Source organism: Artemia franciscana, chromosome 2 (genome assembly GCF_032884065.1).
Source record: "Artemia franciscana chromosome 2, ASM3288406v1, whole genome shotgun sequence".
In the NCBI taxonomy this organism is placed as follows: domain Eukaryota; kingdom Metazoa; phylum Arthropoda; class Branchiopoda; order Anostraca; family Artemiidae; genus Artemia; species Artemia franciscana.
The window spans coordinates 52,786,417-52,811,988 of record NC_088864.1 but is presented as its reverse complement, the minus strand read 5'-3'; the positions used below and the strand labels follow the sequence as shown (position 1 = coordinate 52,811,988).

Genomic DNA, 25,572 nt, shown 5'->3' with positions numbered 1-25,572 from the left:
ATAAATAAACACGCACCCATGATCGGTCTTCTGGCAAAAAATACCAATATCCGCCCTTTACGGTATGGCTCAATGATCCTCTAGTTCAAGGGTGAAACTCCAGCTGCTAGTCTTTTTTTAGTGCTCCTTGTGACCGAGGGGGTGGCAGGGAGCATTATATATTTATATATATATATATATATATATATATATATATATATATATATATATATATATATATATATATTATATATATATATATATATATATATATATATATATATATATATATATATATATATATATATATATATATATATATATATATATATATATACATATATATATATAGTAGTTTTAATTTATCCGAGGGTTTAATTTATGTAGAATTTGTTTTACATGTCAAAATATTTTGACTGTTTAATGAATAAATACATTTATGTAAGACACAAATCCATGCAAAACAAGTAAGCTTTTCAGAATCCTATCAGTATTCGTCCCCTCTTTACGATTTTGAGGTATTAGCATCAAATTACTAGGTTGTTTTTTATTTTACATTTTCATCTTGATATTGCCAAAAATAAGGATTAGTACAAAAAAAATGAAGTTTTTTCATCATCGTGAACTAAATAATTTAAAGTTTTTTTTTAAAGAAATGTATTCTTAAAAAAATAACTATTAAAATTTAGAACCAACAATTAACCTTATTAAAATTCTTCCTTGTTCGTATTGATGAACTCGGCCAAAGTGGCATATGAACAGCCCAAATCTGTCTGCTAGGGTTAAGTACAATATATCATTTGTAGTATTAATGGTGCGCGTTACATCTCCTTAATTTTTTGCTTCTGTTGAAACTCTTACCTTCCAAATTTACTTTTCTTTCGGCAGTGTACTAGGAAAGTTCATTATCGAAATGGCCGATAGCGATCATATGCGTCTCTTCAAAAATAAAGGAAAAGATCAGAAGGTAAGATCCCATTGTTGCTCTTTCCTTATTTTTTCGAACATAGTTTCAGGTATTTTTAGGGAAAAGTGTGTAGTATTTCTTATTGTGGAGTGAAAAATTGTGCCCTGTGTAACTTAACTGAGGATGGAGAGTCAACTATTTGCGATTAAAGCAATCATTACGGAATTGCATTTTGCTTTTACTCCTTGCGTTAGTTATTGTGTATTAACAAATTGTTTATTCGTATATATTTCGTAATTGTTTATTTGTATATTTAGAAGTACATAACCCCTACTCCCTGAAGACAACCACAGTCTAACAACCAATCCTTAATCCCATTCTCACTTGGCTGTGAAATCTGTTGTCCCAATTTTTATATTAAAAAAAAGGTAAGCTAATTTTGTAGAACTTTGTAACATTCAAAAAACACGTAAAATCCAACGAAGTAAGGGAATGATAATCAAACAGTTCGTGGTAACGAACTGTAGTAAGGAGCGACCCGGCTCAATAGTAACCAAAACTCTAAAAAATGGAATTTTGATATCAATAGCTACATCAAAAGAATTGCATTTTAATGCTGATTTCAGTCAATTCATAAGTCTGATTGATAAGTTTCATCAAGTTTAGTCTTACCCATCAAAAGTTACGAGCCTGAGAAAATTTACCTTATTTTAGAAAATAGGGCGAAACACCCCCTAAAAGTAATAGAATCTTAACGAAAATTACACCATCAGATTCTGCGTATCAGAAAACCCTACGGTAGAAGTTTCAAGATCCTATCTAAAAAAATGTGGAATTTTGTATTTTTTGCCAGAAGGCAGATCACGGATACGTGTTTGTTTGTTTGTTTGTTTGTTTTTTGTTTTTTTTTTCCAGGGGTGATCGTATCGACCCAGTTGTCCTAGAATGATGCAAGAGGGCTCATTCTGATAGAAATGAAAAGTTCTAATGCCTTTTATAAGTGACCAAAAAAATTGTAGGGCAACTAGGCCCCCTCCCGTGCTAATTATTTTCCCAATGTCACCGGATCAAAATTCTGAGACAGCCATTTTATTAGCGTAGTCGAAAAACCTTATAACTATGTCTTTGGGGACGACTTACTCCCCCACAGTCCCCGTGGGAGGGGCTACAAGTTATAAACTTTGACCGTGCTTGCATATAGCAATGGTTATTGGGAAGTGTACAGGCGTTTTCTGGAGGTTTTTTTTTTGTTTGAGGGGAGGGGTTGAGAAGAGGGGGATATGCTGGGGGAGCTTTCCATCGAGGAATTTGTCATGGGGGATTTGGAATTTGTCCAAGGTGGAAGATACAGAAGAATTTTGCCAAATTTGAAATAATTTATCTGAATTCTTTTTAAATTACCATTATTAAGAAGGGGGAAAAGACCAGAAGCATAAAGGACAGAATGATCACAGAAAGTAGAATTGAGTTTGGCCAGCGCACGTCTATTATAATTCCTTCTGTTTGCAACAATTTTTGCATAGCTAATCTGAATCTTTTTACTTATATCACAAACAGTACGCTGACGTAAGCTCCAAAGATTGTTAGTAATATAGGTATCAAGCCAACGAATACAATCAACAAGAGGGATAGTGAAGTTATTACAGTGAAGGGGAGTAGCAGCAGTAGAGTTATAGGGAAGAAACTCACATTTATCTATATTAAGTGAAAGGCTAATATCAGAGAAAGTATCAGAAACTAAAGAGACCATTTAGAAAGACAAATTTTGGAACGGCTAATCAGAAGCAAGTCGTCAGAATACGCAAGATAAGAAACATCCACAAGACCAGAAAGGCATGTACCTGAAATATTAGCCAGCCCACTAGAAATACAAATCTTAAAAAGCGTAGGGGACAGAACACCGCCCTACCTAACTCCTCTTCGTACCCTTATGAAAGTGTCTAGTGTAGATCTTAATTGAAGAAAAGAATTTGAATACCAAAACCTTAGAAGTATTATAACAAAGAGATTGACCCCAGAATTATACACAGAAAAAAGGAGCCGACTATGGACCACACTATCAAACGCTTTTGAAAGATCCAAAGCACAAATACAAATGTTTTTATTTCTCAATTTTTCCAGTACTGCCTCAAACATCCACTTACAACAGCTGTTACAACTCATCCCAGAGAGAAGATCATTCTCCTTAATCAACGAATCGGGGAAGGATCTCAGAAACAATTGTCAAGCTCTGGAGATGAACAGGTGAATCAACAGCTGATTCAGACTCCGGCTTGGACTTCTTCCGATGCTATTCAACTAAATGATGGGACTGAGGGAGCTGTGCATGAACCTAGAAGACCTGAGCTTTTGAAAAGTTTTTCAACTGGTTTTGCTGGTCCTAATCAAGGTTATTATACATTTCTAATTCTTCTGTGCTTATTCTTCTTATTTTAATTCTACATTTTCATGTCTCATTTCATATTTCTCACTCTTCTAATCCTCAATTTTCTTGCCTCATTTTTCATATTTCTCATTTTTATGTGCAATCTGCGCTTATTGTTAGTCTTAGTCTGATAAAAAAAAATCAAAGAACGATACAGGGAACATTTAATGTTGGGCATTTTTTATACGGAAATTCTGTTTATTTTCATTTGATACTAGCTATTGGGGTGGTGCTTAGCGCCACCCCAACACCTAGTTTGTGGGGGTGCTTAGCCCCCCCCCACCCCAAGCCCCCCTCCCCGTGCGCGTAAGTCGTTACGCGCCATATTAGTTACGCGCCATTGTAGTTGTGTCCCTGTGTCCCACGTGTGAATATAGATAGATATATATATATATGTTTTTAACTACGTAAAACTTGCGAATATACAACATTCTTCGCTGTCCCATTGTCTGTGCATATAAATAGATTGTCAGGCTTACCGACTCTTTAACATGCAACATATAATTGTCCATGGGAAAAACAATCTGTATTCAGATCTATACCTCAAGTTTCAAGCTCCTATCTACAAAAATGTAGAATTTTGTATTTTTTGCCAGAAGGCAGATCACGAATGCGTGTTTATTTGTTTGTTTTTTGTTTTTTTCCCAGGGGTGATAGTATCGACCCAGTTGTCCTAGAATGTTGCAAGAGGGTTCATTCTAACGAAAATGAAAAGTTCTAGTGCCCTTTTTAAGTGACCAAAAAAATTGGAGGGCACCTAGGCCCCCTCCCACGCTAATTATTTTCCCAAAGTCACCGGATCAAAATTCTGAGATAGCCATTTTATTGGCGTAGTCGAAAAACCTCATAACTATGTCTTTGGGAACGACTTACTCCCCACAGTCCCCGTGGGAGGGGCTACAAGTTATAAACTTTGACCTGCTTGCATATTGCAATGGTTATTGGGAAGTGTACGGGCGTTTTCAGGAGGATTTTTTGGTTGAGGGGAGGGGTTGAGAAGAGGGGGATATGCTGGGGGAGCTTTCCATCGAGGAATTTGTCATGGGGGATGAAAATGTCCATGAAGGGAGCGCAGGATTCACTAGCATTACTTAAAAAAAAACAATTAAAAATAAATATGAAAAAGTTTTTTTCAGCTGGAAGTAAAGAGCAGCATTAAAACTTAAAACGAACAGAAATTATAACCCATATGGGGGGCTCACCTCCTCCTAATACCTCGCTCTTTACGCTAAAGTATTTTTAGTAATGTCAACTATTTATTCTACGGCTTTTGTGATTCAGGGGTCATTCTTAATGAATTGGACAAAATTATATCTTTTACTAATAAAAAGATTCGTAAAAATTAAAAGTTCAATTTGCCTTTTTAATTAACCAAAAATTGGAGGGCAACTAGGGCTCCTCCCTCGCTCTTTTTTTTTTATCAAATCATTCGATCAAAATTATGAGAAAACCATTTAGCCAATAAAAAAAATATGCAAATTTCATTTTAATTATTCCTCTGCGGAGAGCCCAAATCAAAACATGCATTGATTCAAAAACGATCAGAAATTAAATAAAAAAAACAAGTTTTTTCAATTGAAAGTAAGGAGCGACATTAAAACTTAAAACGAACAGAAATTACTTCGTATATGAAAGGGGCTGCTTCCTCATCAACGCCCCGCTCTTTACGCTAAAGTCGTTTACTGTTTTAAAAAGAAGAGTTGAGAGAAAGAGTCAAACTTTAGCGTAAAGAGCGGGGCGTTGATGAGGAAGCAGTCCCTTTCATATACGAAGTAATTTCTGTTCGTTTTAACTTTTAATGTCGCTCCTTACTTTCAGTTGAAAAAACTCGTTTTTTTTTATTTAATTCTAAGTAAGAGACTTGGTTATTTAAGTAATAGAATAATACTTTCACCGTTTGGGAAACGGACAGTAACCATTACTCTTGTTTGTAGTGAAGATATCATTCATTAGAAGTACATAACCCTAATTCTTTCAGAAACAATTAGGAGAAAAACTTTTGAAAAGTATTTTTTTTAATAATTCGTTTTTGATTGCAAAAAGTTTCAAGTTTAAAAAAAACTACTTATTTCAAAATAAGATTTTTTTTCAACATCATTCTTTCATCAAAGCATCAAAACTAGTATCAAAGTACTTAAGTATCAAACTAAAGAAAGGATCAAAGTAAACAAAGTAACAATAAACAACTTGCACAACTTACAGTTCTTGCACCGTAAATCGAAGTTACCACGTAAAGTACTAAGTCTGAGTATTAAAGTAACTATAATTAAGTCCCGTAAATCAGAGCTATTGCCCTGAGGCTGTAGGAGGAGGGTCAACCTCGGAAGCATAGTTATTTGGCCTTTGAACTATTTTGAACAAAATGGCTATCTCCATTGACCGGTTGCCCTTTGAGAAATTGGGGTTTGGGCCAGCCAGCTGGTCATTGATCACTTTTAACAAAAAAAAGAGCTAGAAGTTTCAATTTCTGATCGAATGAGCCACCTGCAAAGTTAATACGACCACCCCTTCCACAGAACCTCATATTATAATAGTAGGCCACTTACATTAGTTACAATCCTTGTCCTGGGGGCTTAGGAAGATTTATCAACCCCTAAGTTTTAGTAATATGAATTTTGGTCTATTTTGAACAGAAAGGCTTTTTCAAAATTTTCATTAGATGCATTTGGAAAAAAAAGACACAGGGGGAGGGGGGGAGGGCTTGTTACTTTTTGATCGCTTTCGATTCTTAAGAACTTACCTAAGTTGCAATTCTTGTCCCGGGTGCTATGGAGGATTTCTCAACCTCTAATTTTTGAGTATTTTGAACAAAATGGCTATCTCAAAATTTTTATCAGGTGTTTTTGGAGGAAAGGTGTGGGGAGGGGGTGGATGCCATCCGATCACTTTTGATGACTCTTAAATAGGTAACTAGAATTTTCAATTTGCATTCAAACGAGCCATTTCTGAAGTTTCCAAGACCGCCCCTTACATAAAACCTTATATGCCATCGGGGAATAGCTTACAACACTTGCTCATGGGCTCTGGGGGGATTTGTCGACCCCGGAGTTTTGTTATTTAATCTTTAAACTGTCTTGAACAAAATAGCTATCTCAAAATTTTGATTGGATGCATGTGGGTAAAAAAGCTTGGGGGGGGGGGGGTAGTTGCCCTCTGACCACATTTGACCCTTGAGAAAGGCATTAGAAATTCTGATTTACAATCGAATAAGCCTCCTCCAACGTTGGTGTGACCATCCCTTCCATAAGAACCTTATATACCCCCAGGGAATATTTTACAACATTTGCCCCTGAATTCTGGGGGGGCGGTTTTATCCCTTGGTTTTTTGTTATATTATCTTTGGTCTATTTTGAACAAATTGGCTATATAAAAATTCGATTGGACGTATTTGGGTAAAAGAAGGTTGGGAGGGAGGGGGGCTACACGCCATCGGATCACTTTTGACTCTTAAGCGGTGAATTAGAACTTTGAGTTTCTAATCATTTGAGTCTACTCCAAAGTTTATGCGACGACCTCTTCCATAGAAACCTTGTATGCCCCCACCGCCTCTTCCTTGGACTGGGGGGGGGGGGCATGTTGACAACAAAGTTTTTTTATCTTATCGCTGGACTATTTCAAACAAACGGTCTATCTGAAAATTTTCATTTGATGCATTTGAGGAAAAGACGATGTTTGTCTCAGGGGGAGGGGGGTAGATGCCCTCTGTTAACTTTTGACTCTTAAAAGTTAACTAGAACTTTCATTTTCCAATCAAATGAGTTCGTTCCGAAGTTTATACGAGCATCCCTTCCATAAGAACCAAATATACCCCTAGAGCATAACTTACAATGCCTGCCCCGGGTCGACATAGCAGATTTCCTAATCTGACCTTTGAACTATTTTCAATAAAATGGCTATCTTAAAATTTTTATCGGATGGTATTCGGGAAAAAAGAGTGTGGAGGGATTAGTTGGCCTCGAATTTCTTTTGACTCTTAAAAAGGGAGCTAGAACTTAACAGTTTCCAATCAAATGAGCCCTCTCTGAAGTTTATACGAGCATTCCTTCCATAAGAACCTTGTATGCCCCAGGGAATAACTTACAATGCCTGAGTTAATCTTTAAGTTGATGTCTCCAGTGATGTAATTCAATATGATATAGTTGTGATCTTTGAGATTTAAAAAAAAGAGTACATAGTTGTCTGCAAGATATAGATTGTAACAACAACCATGCAAGATAAAAGCCCACTAGATTCCTGTAACAAAATATCTAATGGTGTTAACTGTCATTGTCGCTTTTCTAGACGATTGTAAAAAAGTGAACATATTAAGTGGTATGATCATGTAAGCTGTATCCTTCTCCATATTATGACTCAAATGATTAATTTTCAACGTCGCTGGTTATAAAAAGGAGAATTTTTGTTTGAAGGTTAATAGAGGGCTAGAGTTAGAGTTTAATGTCCTGTGTTATATGCATCGTATGTACAAAAGTATGAGCATTTCAGAAAAAAAGAAAACTTTCTCTTAGCACTCTCCTGTTCATCAGATAATACATCTCAGTAATACAAAGACCATCTCAAGTTTTTCATAAATATTCAAATACTAGCATAAATATACGGTCCGTAGCAGAAAAAAGGATTTTGGGGAGGGTGGGGAGTGTCAAATATGAAAAAGTGCTTATTTATATCATTTTTTTGTCTAGCTGAGGAATATCTTTTGGGCCAATCTCAGAGTGGGAGAACCGCCATTCCTTCATACCCACCAATTTTGTGAGTCGGTAGTAAATATTAGGCCCGAGACAAATTTGGTGTTTCTTACCGAGCGTTTTTGCCGTTGCTACTTCAGTGCTGACGCACCGAGCGGCAAACAGTATTCTGTTGAAATATCAGTCAATCATAATAGGTCTCATTGATCACATATATATCATATATTAATGTAATAGATCTATCTAATAGATCATAAATATATCATAGGTCATAACCCTTTTTGTATTTTCATTCAAAATATTTGAAAACCGACAAAATTCACCCCCTCCCCTATACACGTTGAAAAATACTTGGTAGCCCCCCCCCCATATATTTATATGAATTTTTCACATATATAGGTATTTGAGGGGACACTTAAAATTGAAGCTACTCTGAAATGCTATAGGTAGAAATTTTTTTAATGTAAATCAATTCAGGTTTTGTTAGATTAGTATTTAGTTTAGGGCACATAAATTTGATTAACGCTCATTTCTTTTTTAGTTATGATAAATAGGCTTTGATTTGCTTACGGGTGAAGGCAGGTGCTAATTTGGGCCCAGACCCCTGACACTTTGATCTTCCATGACTTTATTTATCTTAGTAGCTAAGTGCCTATGTAGACAGGTCAATAAAAAAAAGGGGGAAATATCTTCAACCAGTAGCAGATATTTCGTCAAAGTATAAGCCAAGTTATTTTCGGCAGAAAGGAAAAAAAGTGGGTAAACTATGGGAAAAAAGTCGGTTTAATAAAGCTACGAAAACACAAAATTGAACAAATTAATACTTAAAAAATGAAATAAAACCAAAAGAAATAACTAACTTCGGGCATGCAAAGGTCTGAATTTACTACGTGTGATTTAAACCTATCTTATAATAGTGTCTAAACCATAAGCACTTTGTCTATTGTATTTATAAGTTATTATCTAATAGTCTCTTTAAACCTCCTCTGTTTATTTGACGCTATATCCGTTCGTAATTAAACTGTGTGGTGTTAATTTTTAGATGTCTCTTTAATAGAGTAAGAGAGAGCAAAAACTGATAGATTGTTTTTTAGGCCGGAACTTCAGTTTGAAGCTGGTTGGGCCTTAACGAATATCGCTTTTGGGACTTCTGAGCAAACAAGAACTGTGGTTATGTATGGTGCCATACCTGCGTTCGTCTCTCTTCTTACTTCTCGTCATACGAATGTTGCCGAACAAGCAGTTTGTACCCTTGGAAATATAGCCGGTGACGGAGCTGTTCTTCGAGATGAAGTTTTAGATGCAACGTTTTACCGCCTCTATTGAACTTGATTAGTACAACCACCCCTGTGAGTTACTTTCTTCTTTTTCTAGGCCTTAATTTTCATTGGATTTTTTAAATATAATTTGCTTTGATCTTTTAGATCGTCGATACGTCAAATTCATGAACAACAATGGAACCAAACTTATGAATAAAAAGAAAGGATCTTTCGTATTCTCCTCGTAGCTTTTATACTCCTTGATTTTTTGGATGCTTGATTTACTGGATGTGTTTCAAAATCTTGAATTGCTGAGTTTTGAGGGATTAATTTAATTTATTTTTCACCCACACTATACAAAAATTAAATATGGCGGAGTAAAAATAAATGTAAAAAAGGCACAAAGATAAAAACAAGTACACACACAAAATTAACGAAAAAAACAGATAAGACGGTGGTGAGGGGATAGGGGCGCAGAAGATGTACTGGAGAGTTTTCTGTGAAGAATCTCCAACTTTAAAGTTATATCAGAAACTGAAAACTTTCTAACAAGAGTCCGGTTTTTTGTCCAAGGTGGAAGATACAGAAGAATTTTGCCGAATTTGAAATAATTTATCCGAATTCTGTTTAAATTAGCATTATTAAGAAGGGGGAAAAGACCAGAAGCATAAAGGACAGAATGATCACAGAAAGTAGAATTGAGTTTGGCCAGTGCACGTCTATTATACTTCCTTCTGTTTGCAACAATTTTTGCATAGCTAATCTGAATCTTTTTACTTATATCACAAACAGTACGCTGACGTAAGCTCCAAAGATTGTTAGTAATATAGGTACCAAGCCAACGAATACAATCAACAAGAGGGATAGTGAAGTTATTACAGTGAAGGGGAGTAGCAGTAGTAGAGTTATAGGGAAGAAACTCACATTTATCTATATTAAGTGAAAGGCTAATATCAGAAAAAGCATCAGAAACTAAAGAGACCATTTAGAAAGACAAATTTTGGAACGGCTAATCAGAAGCAAGTCGTCAGAATACGCAAGATAAGAAACATCCACAAGACCAGAAAGGCATGTACTTGAAATCTTAGCCAGCACACTAGAAATACAAATCTTAAAAAGCGTAGGGGACAGAACACCGCCCTACCTCTCCTCTTCGTACCCTTATGAAAGTGTCTAGTGTAGATCTTAATTGAAGAAAAGAATTTGAATACCAAAACCTTAGAAGTATTATAACAAAGAGATTGACCCCAGAATTATACACAGAAAAAAGGAGCCGACTATGGACCATACTATCAAACGCTTTCGAAAGATCCAAAGCACAAATACAAATGTTTTTATTTCTCAATTTTTCCAGTACTGCCTCAAACATCCACTTACAACAGCTGTTACAACTCATCCCAGAGAGAAGATCATTCTCCTTAATCAACGAATCGGGGAAGGATCTCAGAAACAATTGTCAAGCTCTGGAGATGAACAGGTGAATCAACAGCTGATTCAGACTCCGGCTTGGACTTCTTCCGATGCTATTCAACTAAATGATGGGACTGAGGGAGCTGTGCATGAACCTAGAAGACCTGAGCTTTTGAAAAGTTTTTCAACTGGTTTTGCTGGTCCTAATCAAGGTTATTATACATTTCTAATTCTTCTGTGCTTATTCTTCGTATTTTAATTCTACATTTTCATGTCTCATTTCATATTTCTCACTCTTCTAATCCTCAATTTTCTTGCCTCATTCTTCATATTTCTCATTTTTATGTGCAATCTGCGCTTATTGTTAGTCTTAGTCTGATAAAAAAAATATGAAAGAACGATACAGGGAACATTTAGTGTTGGGCATTTTTTATACGGGAATTCTGTTTATTTTCATTTGATACTAGTTGTTGGGGTGGTGCTTAGCGCCACCCCAGTACCCAGTTTGTGGGGGTGCTGCGCACCCCCCAAGCCCCCCCCCCTCCGTGCGCGTAAGTCGCTACGCGCCATATTAGTTACGCACCATTTTAGTTGTGTCCCTGTGTCCCACTTGTGAATATAGATATATATATATATATATATATATATATATATATATATATATATATATATATATATATATATATATATATATGTTTTTAACTACGTAAAACTTGCGAATATACAACATTCTTCGCTGTCCCATTGTCTGTGCATATAAATAGATTGCCAGGTTTACCGACTCTTGAACATGCAACATATAATTGTCCATGGGAAAAACAATCGATATTCAGATCTATACCTCAAGTTTCAAGCTCCTATCTACAAAATGTGGAATTTTGTATTTTTTGCCAGAAGGCAGATCACGGATGCGTGCTTATTTGTTTGTTTTTTTTCCCAGGGGTGATAGTATCGACCCAGTTGTCCTAGAATGTTGCAAGAGGGCTCATTCTAACGGAAATGAAAAGTTCTAGTGCCCTTTTTAAGTGACCGAAAAAATTGGAGGGCACCTAGGCCCCCTCCCGCGCTAATTATTTTCCCAAAGTCACCGGATCAAAATTCTGAGATATCCATTTTATTGGCGTAGTCGAAAAACCTTATAACTATGTCTTTGGGGACGACTTACTCCCCACAGTCCCCGTGGGAGGGGCTATAAGTTATAAACTTTTACCTGCTTGCATATAACAATGGTTATTTGGAAGTGTACAGGCGTTTTCAGGAGGATTGTTTAGATGAGGGGAGGGGTTGAGAAGAGGGGGATATGCTGGGGGAGCTTTCCATACAGAAATTTGTCATGGGGGATGAAAATGTCCATGAATGGAGCGCAGGATTTACTAGCATTACTTAAAAAAAACAATGAAAAAATAAATATGAAAAAGTTTTTTTCAGCTGGAAGTAAAGAGCAGCATTAAAACTTAAAACGAACAGAAATTATTACCCATATGAGGGGCTCACCTCCTCCTAATACCTCGCTCTTTACGCTAAAGTATTTTTAGTAATGTCAACTATTTATTTTACGGCTTTTGTGATTCAGGGGTCATTCTTAATGAATTGGACAAAATTATATCTTTTACTAATAAAAAGATTCGTAAAAATTAAAAGTTATAGTTGCCTTTTTAATTAACCAAAAATTGGAGGGCAACTAGGGCTCCTCCCTCGCTCTTTTTTTTATCAAAATCATTCGATCAAAATTATGAAAAAACCATTTAGCCAATAAAAAAAAATACGCAAATTTCATTTTAGTTATTCCTCTGCGGAGAGCCCAAATCAAAACATGCATTGAATCAAAAACGATCAGAAATTAAATATAAAAAAAAACAAGTTTTTTCAACTGAAAGTAAGGAGCGACATTAAAACTTAAAACGAACAGAAATTACTTCGTATATTAAAGGGGCTGCTTCCTCATCAACGCCCCGCTCTTTACGCTAAAGTTGTTTACTGTTTTAAAAAGAAGAGTTGAGAGAGAGTCAAACTTTAGTGTAAAGAGCGGGGCGTTGATGAGGAAGCAGCCCCTTTCATATACGAAGTAATTTCTGTTCGTTTTAAGTTTTAATGTCGCTCCTTACTTTCAGTTGAAAAAACTTGTTTTTTTTTTTATTTAATTCTAAGTAAGAGACTTGGTTATTTAAGTAAGAGAATAATACTTTTACCGTTTGGGAAACGGACAGTAACCATTACTCTTGTTTGTAGTGAAGATATTATTCATTAGAAGTACATAACCCTAATTCTTTCAGAAACAATTAGGAGAAAAACTTTTGAAAAGTATTTTTTTTTAATAATTCGTTTTTGATTGCCAAAAGTTTCAAGTTTAAAAAAAACTCCTTATTTAAAAATAAGATTTTTTTTTCAACATCATTCTTTCATCAAAGCATCAAGACTAGTATCAAAGTACTTAAGTATCAAACTAAAGAAAGGATCAAAGTAAACAAAGTAACAATAAGCAACTTACACAACTTACAGTTCTTGCACCGTAAATCGAAGTTACCACGTAAAGTACTAAGTCCGAGTATTAAAGTAACTATAATTAAGTCCCGTAAATCAGAGCTATTGCCCTGAGGCTGTGGGAGGAGGGTCAACCTCGGAAGCATAGTTATTTGGCCTTTGAACTATTTTGAACAAAATGGCTATCTCCATTGACCGGTTGCCCTTTGAGAAATTGGGGTTTGGGCCAGCCAGCTGGTCATTGATCACTTTTAACAAAAAAAAAGAGCTAGAAGTTTCAATTTCTGATCGAATAAGCCACCTGTAGTTATCCCTACACAAGGATAGGTCTATATACCAATTTGCTGAATCATTTGTTACTAACTTCAAATTCAGGAAGTATATATTTCCACTTTGCATACTTTACTAGGAAATGAGCCGATATACACTTTTGACTCAAAAATTAATTATCTTTTTTGTGTGTTTTTTTTTTTTTTTATCTGAGTGATAGATAAATAGCATTCAAAATTACTGGTTTTATAAGCATACGTTGTAATTATCATTTTGTCTAATTACAGATTTCTTGGAAACAAGACTTGGCAGACACATATTTCCAAACTAATTGCTAGAAACATGGCCCTAGAAACTCCTAGAATTTCCTAGAAATTCAATCATAGAAAAGAAATTTAGCTTGCTGAATGAGGGTCATATTGTTTTTTGTTTTGTGTGATGTGGTATCAATTTAAAGTGACCAGAGGAATCAGTTTGAAGTTTATTAACATGATTAACTGAATTCACCCAGTTTCGACAAGGTCTGCAGTTGTTTCGAATGAGTGAAAATGTGCTGTGCTAATCGCTAGTCTGGTAGACTTAAACAGGATAAATAAGATCTAATAGATGATAATAGTCATCACTTTGTTTTGATAATAAATTAAAAAAAAAACTTTTCAACTGAAAGTGAGGAGCAACATTAAAATTCAAAACAAACAGAAAATATTATATAAATGAGAGGGTTGATACCCTTGTCATTACCTTACTCTGTACGCTAGAGTTCCAATTTTGTTTCAATTCTTTAAGAATGACCCCTGAGGCACAAAGACCGTTTAATTAGAATAAATAGCTCTTTTGAAGGTACTAAAAAAAACTAAAGAAATCAGTAGCACTTTTGAGTTTTAATGTCGCTTCTTAATTACAGTTAAAAACTTTTTTTTTAATTTAATTTCTGAACGTTTTGAATTAATGCATGTTTTGATTTTGGCTTACCGCACATGAATAATTAAAACGAAATTTGCATATTTTTTTTTTGCTAAATGACTTTTTCATAGTTTTGATCGGAAGATTTTGATAAAAAAAAGGGGTGGGGGAGGAGGCCTAGCTGCCCTCCAATTTTTGGTTACTTAAAAATGCAACTAGATTTTTTTATTTTTTGTACGAACATTTTTGTTAGTAGCAAACATACATACCGTAGGAATTAAATTGCGTAACAAACTTCTTTATTTGTGTATTTTTGTTACGTATATGAGGGGGTTTTTCCACTCGTCAATACCTCGCTCTTCATACCAATGCTTGAATTTTATCCCAAATTTTTAACAATGACCCCTGAATCACAAAGGCCGTCGAATAAATAGTTGAAATTACTAAAAACACTTTAGCATAAAGAGCAAGGTATTTTGGAGGAGACGAACCCCCTTATATACGTAATATTTCATGGTCGTTTTAAATTTTAATGCTACTCAATACTTCCTGGTGCAATTTTTTTTAATTTATTTCCTATTGTTTCTTTTTAAACAATGCTAGAAAATCCTAATACCCCTTCATGGAAATTCTCTTCCCTCATGATCAATTCCCCCATGGAAAGATCTTCCCAAGTAACCCCCTCCCCCAACCCACTCTCACCCTAACGCAAAAAAGCCCCCCTGAAAACGGATGTACACTTCATAATAACTATTACTATGTAAACAATGGTCAAAGTTTGTAACCTGCAGTCCCTCCCCGGGGACTGTGGGGGATTAAGTCGTCTCCAAAGATATAGCTATTAGGTCTTAACTAAGTTTCACAGAATGGCTTTCTCAAAATTTTGATCCGGTCACTTGGTAAAAATAAACGTGGGAGGGGTCTAGGTGCCCTCTAATTTTTTGGTCAATTGTAAAGTGCACTAGAACTTTTAATTCCCCTTAGAATGAGCCCCCTTGCAACATTCTAGGACCACTGGGTTGATACAATCATCCCCTGGGAAAAAAAACAACAATAAATAAACACGCATCCGTGATCTGTCTTCTGGCAAAAAATACAAAATTTCACATTTTTATAGGAGCTTGAAACTTATACAGCAGGGTTCTGTGATACGGTGAATCTGATGGTGTGATTTTTGTTAAGACTCTATGACTTATAGGGGATGTTTCCCCCTATTTTCTAAAATAAGGCAAGTTTTCTCAGGCTCTTAACTTTTGATGGGTAAGACTAATCCTGATGACTTACATAATTAAAATCAGCATTAAAATTTGATTATTTTGATATAACCATTGGTATAAAAATCCCGTTTTTTAGAGTTTCGGTTGCTATTGAGCCGGGTCACTCCTTACTACAGTTCGTTACCATATATATATATATATATATATATATATATATATATATATATATATATATATATATATATATATATATATATATATATATATATATATATATATATATATATATATATATATATATATATATATATATATATATATATATATATATATATATATATATATATATATATATATATATATATATATATGTGTGTGTGTGTGTGTGTGTGTTTGTGTGTTTCTGATTAATGCATTAAAAAAAAAAAGCTTTTTCAACTGAAAGTAAGGCGTAACATTAAAACCCAAAACAAACAGAAAAATTATTCCGTGTATGAAGAGAGTGTCCCCCAACTCAATGCAATGCTCTTCACACTAATTTTTTCACTTCTAAAAAAGCTAAGAAAAACTTGGTTATTATTAAGTTCCAATTGATTTAAAAAAAATACTGGTAAGTGTGGCTCACCCTCCAAGAAAAATTCCCTCTAATGACGGAAATATTTTTCAGAAAAATTATCTTTAGCATACTTTTATTTGAAACAGACTAAGCTCTATTTCTGATTATTATCCTAGCTTAAATATATTCGTTGCTGGACGCCTACTAAGCGGAGAACAGTCTGGTAAGGATAAGTGGTGTCAACTTCAAGTGTGTTAATTTCCAAGGACCAGCCTGTCTAGTTGTTCCCTCAAGCAGGTGTCTATGCATATAATACCAAAATTTGTTGCTTTTTGGAATGCTTGTTTTGTTAATGTACAGTGAAAATAATAATGCAAAATTAAGAAAAGCAATGGGAGTAAGATTCATATACCTCTGAGAACTGATAACTTTTTGATTGATATACATTTTTGAAATGACTTATTCATACTAGATGTTCATTTACAAGTTTTTAACCTATCTTGGGATCCTTGTTCGAAAACGAAGATTAGATTTGTCAAGGCTTGGAGGCTTAATCCTCCTGTCTGTTAAATGAACACAGATCCATAATTGAAGCTTCGATCATTCCTATCTTACATTCCATTGATGTAAAAGGGTAATTTAATTTATTCGTTTGTCTTATGTTCAATAAGAATTTTTTTTTTTTGTCCAGAAGAATAGGTGTTGTTCTTGATGCAGATGTTTGTGATTTAATCATATTAGTTAATGATAAAGAAATGCATAGATGTATCGTTTTCTAATCAACTGTTTCTCATACCTGTAGAGGGTCCATATAGTTTTCCTCTCTTTTGTTAAACACATTATTTTTGTTTAGGAGTTATTTCCGTAATCTGTTTAGTTTTTCCATTGCTTGTGAGCTTTACTTTGCTTCTAAACAATTTTTACTTAAATCAGTGCTTTGACATCCGTTTGGGGGGGGGGGCATGGAACGTATTTGTTATAACTTCAATTACAAATGCAAAATTTACCATTTACAGGGTATCTCAAATCAGGAAAGGTTCACTCTGGATTCTTATATCATTAAATTTATCCAGTTTAAACTTGCCCCCTTCATTGCTGCTGCAGAAAATAAAGGCATTACAGAAAATATACGAAAATGAAGTTTCCTAATAAAAGTTGATTATTTTACTCAATAAGTTGTTCTGAAAATTAACTTGGATTGCTAAAGTCGGAACTATATTGTCATGAAAGTTAAATATTGATCTTAAGTATGTAAAGAATTAGTCCAATTAAGTCATTTGATATGAGATGCTAACCATCTGGTAGTAAAACCAAGATCATCTAGTTAGGTCCTAAAGCCTAACTACGCGATTTTTTGGGTACAAAGCAGAGGAAACTATAATGATATCTATATTACTGGCTATATTGAGTGTCGGGATGTCGACACCTGTAGATACATCGAACCTCATTGGTGTGCATGCAAAATATTGTTGTTTTTTTTTATATATTTTAACAGCTTCTAGCCTGTTGAATCGTGCTTGATATTTTTTAGACATAAACATTCAATGAATGAACTATTTTTCAATTATTTTTTTGTCAGAATTGCTGACAAGACAAATTCTGTCTGAATGAAATAGAATAATGTGTCTGGGGGGAAACCTGTAACACTGATTTTGATTACCGAGTTATTACTACAGCAAATACTATTTTCGCTCTTCACCCTACATGTATTTAATTTACCAGTGACGAAACTGTAAAATTAACAAACTCTGATTGTGCATATTACCTCTAGGGACCATTATGGCATACTGCCATTCTTGGGTACGAAAAAACCTTCTAGGTAGGTCATGCTTTTGGTAAAACTTGCTTTATCATTTAATGAGAATGTTTTTATTAAGGAGATAGAGAATTCAATTGAGAAATTTAATAATGATCATAAATATAAAGTAGTTATGGATGATTTCAATATTGACCATATTAAAAGTACAATCCGTCTAGATTTTCTTAATTCGATGATTTCATCATTCTACTACTCCCTGTTAACTATTCCTACACGAGTCTGCGCTGATCGATAATATATTTGTGGATGGAAGGGTACTTGAAAGCTCATATGCTAATCTTTTACTTATGGATGGATCCATCACCTTTTTTCTTAGTGAAATAAAAAATATCTTATATGATTATAAATAAGGTTGGTTAATAAATAAAACGTTTTTTCGTGAATTAAGAAAAAATAACTTAAAAAATAAATTTGAGAAAGAAATGGGCGATGGAGATTTTACTCCAGTTTCTGAAGAAAATAACCAGTCGCTTGCGTATGATATTTTTGTTGCAATATTTACAAAGATATTGAATGAGACGCTGTCTAAGAAAACTTCAAAGGGCTAGAACGAAATACCCAAAGAAACCAAGGATTATACAGGGTACTCTAAATTTTTTAAGTTCAAAAAATTAATTGTATAAAATATACCTAGATGAATCATCGGTCATTAATTTTCGGCAATTTAAAAAATACCGGAATCTTTTAAACGGGTTGAAACGGAAAGCTGAAAAAATGTATTTACAATATGGATTTATGAAGCATAAATGTGATGTGAAAAAAAAACATGGAAAACGGTAAATTCACTCCTGGGTCAAAAGGGTAAAATAGAAGTTAATAATAAATTACAATCAGAGGGGGGGGGACTTTGACTACCCCAAAGGATGCTGCAAATTATTTATGTGAATACATTTCTAGTGAGGGAGCGAAACTTTGCGATGATGCTCGAAAAAGAATTAAGCGGCCTCCCTAAATAGTTCAGTCGGACGTTCCAGTAGAAAATCAGTTGGTTTTTGATGCTTGTACTATAAATGAAGTGAGTGAAATGCAATCAAATTCAAGTGGTGTAGACCAAATTTCTTTTAAAATTGCTGAATCAGTTAAATCAATTATAACACCAGTTTAATGTAATTTGATTAATAAAGCTATAAGAAAAGGAATTTTCCCAGAAGTTTTGAAGGTCGCTAAAATAAAACCATGGCACAAAGGAGGTAAGAGAGACGAACCTTCAAACAAAAGGCCCATTTATATCCTCCCTTTCTTTCCAAAAATATATGAATGGTGATTAGATCCTGGCTAACTGATTACATTGAAAATAATAAAATTCTTGTAAATACTCAATTTGGTTTCAGGAAAAATAATTCCACAGAAATGGCAACTATTAAACTTGCTGACTGGGTAAATACGTCGTTTGAAGCGGGTCTGATTCCAGCTGCTTTATTCCTGGATTTGAAGAAGGCTTTTGACACAATCGACCATAAACAGTTATTACTTGGACTGGAAAAAATCGGTGTGACCAGGAAGAGGTTGTCTTGATTTGAATCTTATTTAAGTGACCGAAACCAAATTGTGGTGAATGGGCGTTTACTTCTGTGACTAGTGCGGTACAAATAAAATAAATACTACTACTACTACTACTACTACTACTACTACTAATAACTCACTGCAGCACCAAGCCGCCTGAGGCCAACACAGCTACGCACGCTCCTCCTCCAACCTAATGTATTTAAAGCCTCCCTCTTTACACCCTCCCAGGAAGTTCCCATTTCCTTTAAATCCTTATTTATGACATCCTCCCAACCCAGAAAAGGACGACCTGCTTTCCGTGTAGCCCCAGACGGTTGGCCAAAAAGGACAATCTTCGGTAATCTGTCATCCTTCATCCGTAGAACGTGGCCTAGCCATCTCAACCTTTCTTTCATTATAGCCCCAGAAAGCGGGATTGAACCACCCTTTTCGTACAACCTACTGTTTGAAATACGGTCAGTCAGCCGGGTACCCAGAACAATCCGTAGGCAATTTCTCTGGAAAACATCTAGTAAATTTTCATCTGCTTTTCGGAGTGTCCATGCTTCAGAGCCATATTTGACCACTGTCATCACTGTAGCTTCCAATATTCTAATCTTGGTTTGTAGGCTTATCTTTCTATTCTTCCAAACTTTTTTTAACTGTGAAAAAACACCCTGAGCTTTAGCTATTCTACTTTTAACATCTTCACTGCTCCCACCATCTTTACTAATAATACTACCAAGGTAACTGAAGCTCCCAACCTGATCAATCTTTTCGTTACCTAAGGTCACCTGTTCATCTTCACTTATTCCTAACCTTAGTGACTTAGTCTTCTTAACATTAATTTTCAAGCCTATTTTAGCACCCTGAACTCGTAAAACCTCTAAAAATTCATTCATTTTGCTCACACTTTCATCTAATATGCTTAAATCATCAGCATAATCTAAGTCCAGGAGCGTTCTTCCTCCCCATTTGATTCCATGGTCTCCAATTGCCTTTCCTGTGCTCCTTAAGACGAAGTCCATCAAAATGATCCATATAAAGGGGGATAGAACACAACCCTGCTTAACTCCTGATTTAATACAAAACCAGTTGCTAACCTCATTTCCTACCTTAACCGCAGCAGTATTATTCTCGTACATAGCGCAAATCACTTTAATGTATTTTTCTGGTATACCATATAACGATAAGACCTTTGTTAACGCTGTTCTATCAACAGAATCGAAAGCTTGCTAATAATAATAATAATAATAAAATAATAATAATAATAATAATAATAATTATTTATTTTGCTAATAAAATAAATAATAATAAAAAAAATAAGGGACAAGCGTTAAAAATGTGTGGTCAGATTCTCGTTAAGCTGCCTGGAGACCCTTCTGCAATAAAAATCAGTCTATTGTAGACTTTGTATGATCTTTCAATTTATCTTCTTTTTTTTGTCTCTTTCATGTGCTGTTTTATTATTTTTTCTTTCTAGTAAAAAGAACTACCTTTTTTCTAACAATTTTCTATTTCGATTAGTTTCATTTTATTTGTCTTTACTTACTTTATGTCCTTGTCAATTTTTACGCACTGGAGCTTGTTATGTTCGTGTCTTTTTTCTTATGTTTTTGCTTGAAAATTTGTTGGCAATACCCATCCCCAGTACTAAAACTATGAATATATCCAAGCTATCATGACGTATTCAGACCAAGGTAAGCACTTGATTGAACTGGCTTGTAATAATGCATTAAATTAGGACATAGGGGGCTGGAGGGGGAAACAGAAATCTTGGAAACTTCTTAGAGTGAAGAGATAGGGATGACACTTGATGGGAAGAATAAGCATAAGTTATAGATACGTGATTGAAATAATTGGAACGGCTCCGTTCTCTTTGAAGGAGCTGGGGGGTGTTGATTTGGAAATATTAGAAAAATTCGGGTATTTTTAACTTAAGAACGGGTGACCGGATATAAATGAAATCTGATATTTAGAGGGAACTCATGTCTCAGAGTTCTTATTTCAAATCCCAACCAGATCTGTTGATATTAGGGGGAGTTGGAGGGGGAACTGGAAATCTTGGAAAACGCTTTGAGTGGAGAAATCGGGATGAAACTTGGTGGGTAGAATAAGCAACTATCGTAGAAACGTGATTTACTTAACTGTACTAGATCCGGTCTCTTTTTGGGAGTTACGGGGTGGGGTTCAGTGCTTTGGCGAGTTTGGTGCTTCTGGACGTGCTAGGACGATGATAATTGGTAGGCTTGTCAGGGAGCTGCACAAATTGATTTGATAAAGTCGTTTTAACCGATTCAACCATCTGGGGTGCTGGGGGAGAGGGAAAATTAGAAAAAAATTAGGTATTTATAACTTACGAGTGGGTGATCGGATCTTAATGAATTTTGATATTTAGAAGGACATCGTGACTCAGAGCTCTAATTTTAAATCTCGACCGGCATTAAACCTCTGATTTTCCTTTTAAATCAATCTATTAATTCTTAGAATTTCGCTAGAGCTCATACCATATGAGATTTTGGCTCTTCCAGCCTCGTCACAAGTGCCATATGAGCTCTTAGCTCTTATTATTCTTGCGTTCACTCCTATAAAATCAAACTACCCACAAACCTTCATTAATTAATTTTAAACGAGTTTTTTTCTTTATTTCACCCCTAAACCATACTTTCCACACTTCTGTATACCCTATTACACCAAACTACCCACAAGGCTTCATTGAGTTAGGCCCCTGCAGTTCACTCTCGATTCTTATATCATCAAATTTTTACCGTTAAAACTTGCCTCCTTCATTGCTGCTGCAGAAAATAATATCCTTGCAGAAATCATACGAAAATGAAGTTTCCTTATAAAAGTTGATTATTTTACTCAATAAGTTGTTTTAAAAAGTAACTTAGATTGCTAAGGTCGGAACTATATAGTCATGGAACTTAAATATAGATCTTTTAAATATAGGTAAATATAGATCTTTTAAATATAGGTCAAATTAAGTCATTTGATACGAAATGCTAACCATATTGTAGTAAAACCAAGATCATCTAGTTAGGTCCTAAAGCCTAACTAAGCGATTTTTTGGGTACAAGGCAAAGAGGAAACTACGGTGTCATCTATATTACTGGCTATATTGGGAGTGTTGTGATGTCGACACCTGTATATATATTGAACCTCATAGATCTATGTGCTTGATATTTTTTCAGTGAGTAAACATTCAATGAATGAACTATAATTTAATCTTGTTTTGTCAGACTTGCTGAAAAGATAAATTCTGTCTGAATGAAATAGAGTAATGTGTCAGGGGGGATACCCGCAACAGTGATTGTGATTACCGAGAGTTATTACTACAGCAAATACTATTTTCGCTCTTCATCCAACCAGTATTTAATTTATCGGTCACGAAACTGTCAAATTAACAAACTCTGATTGTGCATATTACTTCTAGGGGCCATCACAGCATACTGCCATTTTTGGGCACGAAAAAACGTCCTAGGTAAGATATTCTTTTGGTAAAACTTGTTTTATCATTTAATGAGGATGTTTTTATTGGGTAGATAGAGAATTTAATGGAGAATTTTAATAATGATCATAAATATAAAGTAGTAATGGGTGATTTCAATATTGACCTTTGTTATTTGTAATCAGGCCACCTTTACACATTTTTACCTTGCCCCATGGAGGAGGAGGGTCAACCAGAAATAGATGCACTTTTCTAATAATGACAAAGAAGCAATATACGATCGTCAGAATCTTGCTATATGCAGTAATAGGCACTTTAGACAAATTGTAAAGAAAGTAAATATTTACCGATATTGATATTTTGAGCTCATTTATAAAATGTTTCAGAATTTCCTTAGGACCGCGACAATCAATAAATTCATGTTTACTTCCTCCTCAAATCAATAAAAAGAATGTAGCAAAGCTTACCTTGAGCCCAAAGAAATGATCTGAGATAACCAAGGCTGTCGTTGTTATTGCATTGGAAGTAATACAATCCCCTGAGCCTCTAGTTGAGTTAGTACTAAATACGCAGGTTGAGAAGCTATAGACTATAGGCTGTTGTTGTCCTTGGTTGGGTATAATATTCTGAGTACGGATTTTACAAGCAAGTACTTGCTGGGAGACATCACTATGTAGTTAACTGAGGTTAGGTGTTATTTGCTAGTATTAATAGCATGTAGGAGGGAATGCCAAGATGAAGTATTAATTGGGCATGCCTGGCTGTTACTATATTTTGTCATCGATGACAAATCTGAGCATCATTTTTACTCAACACCGGTTGAGGACAACACTTTAGGAGAATATTAGACAGAGAAGGAATCACTTGCGCTTTGCTGATTACAAGTCCAAATTTTCTGTTGGCATTATTTATCTATCACTCAGATAAAAGGAACACAAAAGCGATAATTAATTTTGAGTCAAAAGTGTCTATGGGCTCATTTCCTAGTAAAGTATTCAAAGTGGAAATATATACTTCCTGAATTTGAAGTTAGTAACAAATGAGTCAGTAAATCGGTATAAAGACCTATCATTCTATAGGGATAACTACATCTTGCAGACTTATATAGGATAAATAAAATTTAAGAGATAAATTAGTCATCACTTTGATTTGATATTAAATTAAAAAAAAAACTTTTTTCAACTGAAAATAAAGAGCAACATTAAAACCCAAAACAAACAGAAAAATTATTCTGTATATGAAGGGAGTGTCCACCTCCTCAATGCCTTGCTCTTCACGCTAAATTCTTCCGCTTCTAAAAAAAAGTTCCTAGTCTAATTAAATGACCCTTGCATTTAAAGAGTCGTTCTTGAAAAAATTGGGAAAAACCATCAAACATTCCTGTAAAGAGCAAGGTATTAAGGAGGGTTGCAACACCTTCAAAAATGTTTTTAGCTTTAATGCTACTCCTTACTCTCAGCTAAAAAAAAAAGTTGTTTTTTTATTAAATTATAATTGATTTCAAATAATGCAGGCAAGTCCGGGTCACACTTCAAGAAAAATTCCCTCAAATGACAGGAAAGTTTTTCAGGAAAATTCTTTTGCATACTTTATTTGAAACAGACTAAGCTCTATTTCTGATTATTATCCTAGCTTAAATATATTCGTTGCTGGACGTCTACTAAGTGGAAAACAGTCTGGTAGGAATAAGTGGTATCAACTTCAGGTGTGCTCATTTCCAAAGACTAGACAGTCTAGTCGTTTCCTCAAGCAGGTGTCTATGCATATAATACCAAAATTTGTTGCTTTTTGGAATGCATGTTTTGTTAATGTACAGTGAAAATAATAATGCAAAATTAAGAAAAGCAATGGGAGTAAGATTTATATACCTCTGAGAACTGATAACTTTTTTATTGATATACATTTTTGAAATGACTTATTCATACTAGATGTTTATTTACAAGTTTTTAACCTATCTTGGGATCCTTGTTCGAAAAGGGAGATTGAATTTGTCAAAGCTTGGAGGCTTAATCCTCATGTCTGTTAAATGAACACAGATCCATAATTGAAGCTTCGATCATTTCTATCTTACATTACATTGGTGTAAAAGGGTAATTTAATTTATTCATTTGTCTTGTTTTTTTCTATAAGAATTTTTTTTTGTCCAGCAGAATAGGTATTGATCTTCTTAAATTCAAATTTCATAAACAGAAAGTTTCTAGATTAAAGTTAAGACTAAAATTTAGCAGAGATACTCTTGATGCAGATGTTTATGGTTTAATCATATTAGTTATATATCTGTTTAGATATATAATGTTTAGATCTGTTAAGATATCTATCCGTAATGTTTTTTGGGTACAAGGCAAAGAGGAAACTATGACGACATCTATATTACTGGCTATATTGAGAGTATCAGGATGTCAACACCTGTAGATACATCGAACCTGCAAAAAACCTGCGAACCAGCAAATGCATTCAAAATATTGCAGAAAAGAATTATATTGCTTCAAAAAGAAGCAAATTAGGGTGAATGGGTGTTTTACTTCTGTGGCTTGTATGATAACATGAGGATTACCCCAGGGTTCTATACTGGGTCCTCTTTTCTTCTATCTAAATTTATTTAATAAACCTAGTTTGAGGTTTTTTTTTTAGTTTTATAACTCTTTGTTGGATGAATATAGTATACAGACCCCCTCCCCCGCTGCCCGCGGGGCTCATGGACTAATAGGCTTTGCTCTATAGGTAATGC

The 25,572-nt window shown here is 34.7% G+C and overlaps 2 protein-coding genes across 2 annotated transcripts in view; one reads left to right on the top strand and one right to left on the bottom strand.

Annotated features, from left to right (window-relative positions):
- LOC136043539 (uncharacterized) overlaps positions 1-15,033 on the top strand; it is a 32,651-nt gene extending 17,618 nt beyond the window's left edge. The window contains exons 2-6 of the mRNA XM_065728458.1: positions 868-946; positions 3,008-3,275; positions 9,088-9,342; positions 10,607-10,874; positions 13,701-15,033. Of these exons, the coding sequence (XP_065584530.1) occupies positions 893-946; positions 3,008-3,275; positions 9,088-9,122 (357 nt within the window). The 5' untranslated portion in view covers positions 868-892 and the 3' untranslated portion in view covers positions 9,123-9,342; positions 10,607-10,874; positions 13,701-15,033. The remainder of the gene's footprint in view (positions 1-867; positions 947-3,007; positions 3,276-9,087; positions 9,343-10,606; positions 10,875-13,700) is intronic.
- LOC136035198 (cathepsin B-like) overlaps positions 1-25,572 on the bottom strand; it is a 109,983-nt gene that overhangs the window by 61,712 nt on the left and 22,699 nt on the right. The window lies entirely within an intron of this gene.